The sequence below is a fragment of the Emiliania huxleyi genome (assembly GCF_000372725.1).
Source record: "Emiliania huxleyi CCMP1516 unplaced genomic scaffold EMIHUscaffold_1, whole genome shotgun sequence".
NCBI lineage: Eukaryota > Haptophyta > Isochrysidales > Noelaerhabdaceae > Emiliania > Emiliania huxleyi.
Window position 1 is genome coordinate 2,004,565 of NW_005202428.1, and position 7,544 is coordinate 2,012,108.

The following is a 7,544-nucleotide window of genomic DNA, read 5'->3' on the forward strand; positions in this document are numbered from 1 at the left end:
ACTCTGAGTCTGACGGGACCGCACACCGCGTGGCGTGGTTCCTGCATATGTACGTTATGCGCGATGCAGAAACATAGACGTTTAGGAGCTGCGATACACGCGATAGGTAAGAGAGAGAACAGACACACGTGTGAGGCGCGCACAGCACAGGCGCTCCGTGTAGCGGGGTACACACCGTCACCGACTCACACACACATGCATCGACATGATCGGTAATCTGCGGGGGCGCACATGAAGGATTCAAGGCAATCGACAGATAATCTACGCACGTACTCGAGCACACTACGATCTCAGCAGACCACGAGCGCGTCGCGCATCCAGATGAACGCCCCAGGATTGTGGTCGAGTAGCTCAAACAAGTCGGCGCTTGCTATGCGGAAGATGGTGCCCGCGGTCACCGCGGTCAGCGTCATCTCGTGCGGCAGCCGCTGCTCCAGCGCATAGACATTGACGAGGAGTGCGCCCGCCCGGAACGGCTCGAGGTCCTCATCCGAGACGCCACTCGCGTCGGGGAGCTCCCGGAAGGCAAGCTCTGCGTCGCCGACTAGCACCGAGTCGCAGACCTCCTTGCCCTTCTTCCAGACGACGTCGCCGCACCGCACCGTCTCCTCACGCATCACCGACTGGAGCTGCGTCACCTGGGACATCGAGAAGCTGGCAAAGACCGAATTGGCGCCGATGGCCGCCCAGGACGGGGCGTGGTCCAAGAGCCTGTGGGGTGGCAGGGGCGAATCGGGCGTGTTCACCTTGTGAGGACGAGGGGGCCTGGGCGAGGGGGTTGCTGGGGTTGCAGGGGTTGCTAGGAGCCCGGGAGCCGAGCGGACGGCGAGCCGAGCGGAAGGGTGCGGGCGTCGGCTCACTGCGCGCGCTGCTGGATGCGATGCAGTAGCTGCGGCCGGCGCCGCAAGAGGTACTGCACATCGCCGCGCTCGATCTCGAGCATCTCGACGTCGGTCATCGCGGTGGCGGTGGCGCGGTGGCGCCCATCGGTAAGCATCACTTCGCCCTCCCCAAAGTAGTCACAATACCCGAGGGTCCGCGTCGCGCCGCTGATGCCTGCGTACTGCACGGCGCCGGAGCGCACGATGCGCAGCAGTGCGGGGCCGGCCTCGCCCGCGCGGCAGATGATTGCACCGGCAGTGTACGAGCGTGGGACAATGCAGGCGAGGACGTCGCACGCCGAAGCGACGTCGAAGGATCGGAAGAGGTCGGTCGCCTAACGGATTAGAGTCGGGGCTCCGAGGGGGCTCCGGGACGGCTCCGGAGCAGCGTCTTGGCTCGGCCGGTCACCTGCAGGATCTGCAGGATCTGCTTGGCCTCGGCGTGGCGTGGCGGCTCGGCGTCGATGCAGATGGTGTGCTCGAGGCCGGGCCGCACCTTTGCAAAGCCGCTCCCGGCCGCTCGCTCGTCCGACATGTGGATCAGCCGCACGTTTCTCCGAATGCTCTCGGGCAGCGCCGCCAGCGCCGAGATGGGCGTGTGTGTCGGCGGCACCCCCGCCTCGTGCAGCAGCAGGTCAGCTGGCTGGACGGAGCAGTCGGAGCAGAGCGAGGCCTTTCGCTCCGCCGAGAGGATCCCGCGCTCCTCCAGCTGGTCGAGCACCTGCGGTGCCACGGACGTGTCGTGGGCGCGTCGTGGCCGCGTCTTGGACGTGTCTGGGACGTGTCCCCGCCGCCGGCCGCACGCCTCCGGGTTGAAGCACGTGTCGGCCGAGTAGACGATCGAGCGGCCAGCGAGCTCGGCGCGAAATCCTACGAGCATGTCGGGGACGTGTCGCGGGGCCGTGTCGTGGACGCGCTTTCGCGGGGCGCGGCGGAGAAGGTGCCGATGCACGGCAGGATGTGCAGCGAGTAGAAGAACTTGATGGAGCCGCCCTGGAAGTGGACTGGTTCGCCGATCTTGACCGAGTGGAAGGAGAAGAGGCGCTGCAAAAAGTCGGGGCTCATCCCGGAGACGAGCGCATACCTGCGGCGCGGGAGGGTGGTCGGGTCGGCGTGCGGACCAGAGTCGGGCAGAGGCCCGGGGTGGCCCGATCGTGCGCAAGTGATCTCTGAACTACGACGATCATTATTATTAGATGGGGGCGTACTTGCGCACGAACGCGGCCATGATCGTGCGCGTGGTGAGCACGGTCACGCGCTGCTCGATCAGGATCTTTTGGAAGGTGCCCGCGTCGTGGTCCGAATGCGTGTGCGTGAGGATGACGTGGGTGATGCGGCGAGACGAGATGCCATTGAGCCGCAGAAAGTGCGCCGAGTGCGCCGGTGGGTCGACCAATACCCCACGGCCGCGCATCCAGAGGATGAAGCCCGCTGTCGCCTCGCTCTTTGCGAAGCCATCAGCCGCGCCCAAGACGGTGATGCCGAACTCGGGCGCCTCGAACGCGGGCGGCCCGACTGAGACGGTCGGCATCAGCACGTAGGGCGGGTCGGGCATCGCAGACGCGAGCCAGTCGGGCACCGAGGCGACGACCTCCCCGTCGGCGAGCACGTCGTACCAATCGCCTCTGTCCACGATGGCGACCCACCCCTTGGTCTCCTCGAACTTGAACGCCGCGGCGAGCGCCTCTGGCTCGAGGCCGCACGCAATCTTGTGGCGCAATGGGATCACCTGCAGCGGCAGTCCAGCCCCGCTGACGGCTGGGGCAGGCTGAGGCGGGCGAGTGTGCCACGCGCAGGTCTGGTCACCTTGTCGCCCTCCTCGGGCCTCTCCTGGAAGGGCTCGAGGGCAAACAGCGTCTCCACCGCGATGCGGCGGCCGTTGCGCGGCTCCTTGAAGAAGCAGATCTCCTTGTGCAGGTCCGGCCTCGCAGCGTAGATGGCCGGGTCGCAGAAGGGCGAGTACTCCTCGTCCTGGAAGTACTGGTCCGGTGCCGGCCCCTCGAGCGTCTCGTGCATCACCTGGCGGATCTCCTCGAGCGCCTCGGCAGAGCCGACGACCGTGGTCTGCGAGCCCTTGAGGAAGAAGTTGTAAAAGCCCGGGAACTCGAAGTCGGCCATGTTTGTGCCGAAGCGCAGGTTGAAGCGCTCCTTGCCAACCACAAAGATGCGAGGCACCTGGGGGCCACCGGGCGATTGGCTTTCGCGCGCGCTGTTCGAAGAGGGGACATGAGGTGTCGGGGAGATGACGGCGGCGGCTACTGGCGAGATCACCTCCGCCCCCAGCTGCATCGCGTCCTTGATCGTCTCGGGCGGCGCGCCGAACTGTATCGGCCCGTGACGCGTCTCGCAGACCGCGCCGCCCCGCGGCAGCAGTCGGATCGCGCTCCTGGTCCGCGCGCTGCGCAGCGGCCCGTCGTACAGCGCCGCCTCCTCCGCCGGGCCTCGCGAGCTGTATTGCGCGCGCTTGCGGCCGCGTCGCAGCATCGCGAGCAGGTCCTGCTGCACGGGCGCGGCGGCGTTGGCGGAAGTGCGCGACGGCACAGCCGTCGAGAGGCGAGGCCCAAACGACATCCAGCCGCTCGACACCGCAGCGACGTTGCGGAGGGGCGCCATCCGCCGCAGCCCACCCGACAGGCCAGAGAGGCCGCCCGCGCTCGCTGACCTCTCCTTGCCCAGCCGCTCGAAGAGGCTCCCGCTGCCGCTGCCCCACGCCTTGCCGCGCCTGTCCACGGGGCTGCGCTCCTCCGCGCGCGCCGGCTGCGAGAAGAAGGAGCGCCGCTCGCCGTTTGACGACCGGTTTGAAGCCGCCTCCTCCTCCCCTCGCGGCGAGGATGTCGTCGAGCCGCCGAGCTCCAAGTTGTGCTGTCGGTCCAGCCGCTGGCGAATGGAGGCCGCCTCCTCCTGAAGCTTCTCCAGCTTTTCGATCAGCGCCGCCTTGTCCGCAGCCGCACCGCTGGTTCGCGCCTCCCGTGCCTTTTCTGCGGTGCTGCTGCTGCGTGCCTCGCCTTTGGGTGGTGGGGTGGAGGCGATGCCCTTGGAAGGCAAGGGCGCGACAGTCGACGTTTCAAGAGACGCCTCTCTGGAGGATACATGGGGCGGCGCTGTCCGCGTCTTGCCTTTGCGCGATGTGAACCGCATTGGGCGGATGGAGGAAAGGAGCGAGCCCACCCAGCTGAAGGCGCCTCGACGAAGTTTTTCTTTTTTCGGGGAGAGGCACACTGCGCGAGGGGTCGCCAACGGGTACATCGTGTCTGTGGAGAAGTTTGCCTTACTGGGCTAGTTCAGCAGAATCCCCAGCTGGTCAATCCCCGCCCTCACCACAGCCCACTCCGTTATATATAGCTCGTCATCCTTGATTGAGCACTTGAGCACTGGATAGGGTCGATTCCGCATCGTACGGGGCCCCTCGATTGTCTCGCCCTCCCTCACTGGTGTGCTCATTGGGGGGGGGTCATGACAAACACGGCACAGCCGATCGAGGTGCGTCAGCATCACACCCTCCGAGCCTCCGTGGCTGCGTCCTGCGGCTCCCCACCGCCGCGCATGGAGGCGCCGCGCATCTCGCCCATCCGCCCCCTTCCGCCCTGGCCGCCTCCGTCACCGCCGCCGGAAGCCGCCGCCCTTGACACCAGTCCACCCTCGCCGCCGCCAACCCTCGCCCGGCCACCGCTCTCGCCCCCACCACCATCGCACAGCCGCCCTCCCCACCGCCACCCTTGCCGTCGCCCTCGCCTCCGCCGCCCTCCTACCCCTACCCCTCGCCCCTCGCCGCCGCCCTCGCCGCCGCCCTCGCCGCCGCCCTCGCCGCCCCCTCTGGCCCTGCCCGCCGCCCTCGCCTCCGCCGCCGTCAGGCATGCCGCCACTCTCGCCCTCGCCTCCAGCCACACCGCCACCGCCACCGCCACCGCCACCGCCACCGCCACCCCCCTTCCCCACCGCTTTGTTCCGCCGTGTTGTCTTTGAGGCCGTAAGCTCGCTTGGTTTGCGGCCACGTCAACACCGAGCCAGTAGTGTAGTCTGATGTCTGAGAGAGATTTTTAGCAATACCAAACAACTCTAACTTTGATGTCTGTGCCCGTGCTAGAATTCTTTCCGTGCCAGTCGCGTGCCCAGTGCCGTGCGAGGGAGCGGTGCGGAAGCAGAATTCTTTCTACTCTCGTGAGCTGTGAACAGACGCATTTGCCTTCGGGGGCAAGTACCCAAATCCCTTTGTTTGGGCGTGCTTTCAGAACATAAAAATTCTTTTCCAGCTCGCGTAAATCGACACGATGAACGAGTGGGCGGTCTCGTCGGAGAGTTCGGTCCGCGCGGCGCGCGCCGCGGCACGCGCGGCCGGCTGGCGGCCGTATGTTCTCGACGGCAAGGGCGAGGGCAAGGGCGACGAGCAGGTGGAGGCGGAGCTGATTGCCAGGTTCTACGACGAAGGAGGTGAGGCGGCCGCTGAGGGGTCAGCGAGCGGCGCCGCCAAGCCCTGGGCAGAGGGCGAGGAGGACGAGATGTGGCGAGCGATTCCGCAGGCGAAGCTGCCGTGCGGCTGGTTGCAGCTGCGGCAGCCAAACGGTGAGCCCGCTTGGGTGCACCTCGCCTCTGCGGTGTACTCGCTCTCGCGCCCCGTCTCCATCCCGGAGGAGGCCTCCCTCGACTCCACCGTCCCTCTCCCGCCGTTCTACGAGGCGGCGCTGCGGCAGGTGCGAGGCGACGGCCCTGCGGCCGCCGCTGGAGAGGGCGCAGTTGGCGGCGGCGGCGACGGCAAGACGGGTGGCGGAAATGGCGGCGGCGGTGGCGGCGGCGCGGCCTCGAGCGTCTCGCAGCCACGCGCGTTCGCCCACAGGGTGCCTTCGTCGCTTCAGTGGCTGGTCTCTCAGCCAAGCAGCCGCCAGGAGCAAGACAGAGAGAGAAGAGGCGAAACACAGTCTAGCCAGCGACTGGACACCGGCGCGGTGTGGGCGGAGGCAGGGGCGGAGAGACGGCCGCACTGGAGCGACACACAGAGACACAAAACAAGTTGCTCGGCTAGCGGAAGCCACACCTCCACCCCGAGCATACTCGCGTCTCGCGTGGCAGGAGCACCAACAGTGGTCGGGCCAGCGCGGCGACGGCGAGGCGGCGGGCGGGAGCGCCAGGCGACAGAGCGACGGCGCCGACGCGTGGGTGATCGACGGCAAGCCGCCCGTCTCGCTGCTCACCGAGTGGGTCGCCAAGGCGTGAGCTCCGCTGTGGAGGTTGTGACCTCGGCTGATCTCGGCTGATCTCGGCTGATCTCGCCTGATCTCGCAGGCGATGAGCTCGGCCGTGGAGATTGTGACGACGACGGAGGAAGACGCGGTCAATCCGTTCCTCACGACCGTCCTCGTCGAGGGGATCGTCGTCGCGCGCGGCGCGTCGAACAACAAAAAGTCGTCCCGGCAGGTGGCCGCGCGACAGGTGCGCATTCGGGTTCGGAGTCCGTTGCTTTAGCTCCGCAAGGCAAGGGCACACCCCTCCCTCCTCCTCTCGCGAGGGTCGAGGGAGGTCTGCTTGCTCCCAGGCGCTCGCGGTCCTCTGCCCGCTGATCGAGCAGCCGACGGAGCTGGGCAAGGGGATGGACGGACTGGTGTGGCGGGCCGGCCACGCCGTCGCGGGGCTGCGGCGAGGCGCCCCTCACGCCCTCTGCGTGCTGCGAGCAGGTTGGCGGGCGGCAGGCCATGGTGGAGCGAGCACACGGCAGCTTTGCGCACATCGAGACGCTCGAGGCGGAGGCGCGCGGCCCCAGATGCGGAGCATCTCCATATCTCCCCCAGTATCTCCCTCTTCCGTGAGCCGAGCGGCGCCGAGAGCGCCGTGAACCGAGCGGCACTCGCTATATTCGTAGCTTGTGTATTCGCGCGGCGCTCTGAAGACACTGCACGATGCCTCATCCCCGCCGCGACCTCGGTGTGTCCTCAGCGTAGGCGCTCAATCTCCCCCTCTCGGACGACTCGATCCTGGACGCGCAGGCTCTCTGGTAGGCAGGGCGAGAGAGGCCGGCAGGGGCGAGAGAGGCCGGCAGGGGTAGAAGGGAGAGGAGACGCACGAGCGACGCGGCAGGAGAAGGCCGCGCCCGTGCTTGCTTGCGCAGCTCCAGCGTGGCCTCCTCCTCTCCTGCGCAGGTCGGGAAGACGCCCGTGATGGTGCTGCAGGAGCACTGCCACAAGCACGTTGGCAAGCTGCCCGTCTATTCGGCGGCGCAGGCGGGGGAGGGCGAGGGAGGCAACTTGCTGCATCGCATCACCGTCCAGAGCGGTTCGCGGCTAGCTTCAGCTAGATCTCTGGCCAGATCTCGGCTAGATCTCCGCTAGATCTCGGCTAAGCCTCGGTAGGCTCGCGGCTCGCCTCGGGCGTGAGCGGCACCAAGAAGCGCGCTAAGCAGGCGAGATCAGCCGAGATCAGCCGAGATCAGCCGAGATCAGCCGAGATCAGCCGAGATCAGCCGAGATCAGCCGAGGGCGTGAGCTGCGCCAAGCAGGCGGCGCCCCCCCGGCAGGCGGCGGCGGCGCCACAGCCCAGTACAGCCCAGAGCAGGCACCCTCAGCCCGAGTCACTCCCTGCAGGCGGCGGCGCTCGATATGCTGCGGCAGCTCTACCCGCACGTCGAGCGGTGGGGCGAGCTTGTCGCGTCGACCAACTCGCGGCAGCGGGAGGAGA

At 67.5% G+C, this 7,544-nt stretch overlaps 2 protein-coding genes across 2 annotated transcripts; one reads left to right on the forward strand and one right to left on the reverse strand.

Annotated features, from left to right (window-relative positions):
• Positions 1–43: 43 nt before the first annotated feature.
• On the reverse strand, positions 44–4,044 carry EMIHUDRAFT_431873 (hypothetical protein). The gene is made up of 8 exons (XM_005794297.1): positions 3,153–4,044; positions 2,688–3,056; positions 2,090–2,610; positions 1,826–1,965; positions 1,690–1,751; positions 1,291–1,605; positions 861–1,216; positions 44–711 (listed from the first exon to the last, which is right to left on the reverse strand). The coding sequence occupies exons 1-8, from the start codon at positions 4,017–4,019 to the stop codon at positions 291–293; spliced, it is 3,051 nt and encodes a 1,016-aa protein (XP_005794354.1). The 5' UTR covers positions 4,020–4,044; the 3' UTR covers positions 44–290.
• Positions 4,045–5,149: 1,105 nt separating this feature from the next.
• On the forward strand, positions 5,150–7,092 carry EMIHUDRAFT_447517 (hypothetical protein; the record flags this gene model as incomplete). The annotated part of the gene is made up of 8 exons (XM_005794298.1): positions 5,150–5,164; positions 5,246–5,569; positions 5,946–6,083; positions 6,159–6,305; positions 6,409–6,474; positions 6,548–6,619; positions 6,812–6,856; positions 7,010–7,092. Coding segments are annotated over 8 exons (888 nt in total), but the record flags the coding sequence as incomplete, so codon positions are not given.
• Between the last annotated feature and the right edge of the window lie 452 nt (positions 7,093–7,544).

Coding starts and splice junctions, on each gene's coding strand:
- EMIHUDRAFT_431873 (XM_005794297.1), bottom strand. CDS start 4,019: ATGCGGTTCACATCGCGCAAAGGCAAGACGCGGACAGCGCCGCCCCAT. Junction 1,752..1,825: donor GCACATCCTGCCGTGCATCG/GCACCTTCTCCG, acceptor ACATGCTCGTAG/GATTTCGCGCCGAGCTCGCT. Junction 712..860: donor CGCATCCAGCAGCGCGCGCA/GTGAGCCGACGC, acceptor GCCACCCCACAG/GCTCTTGGACCACGCCCCGT.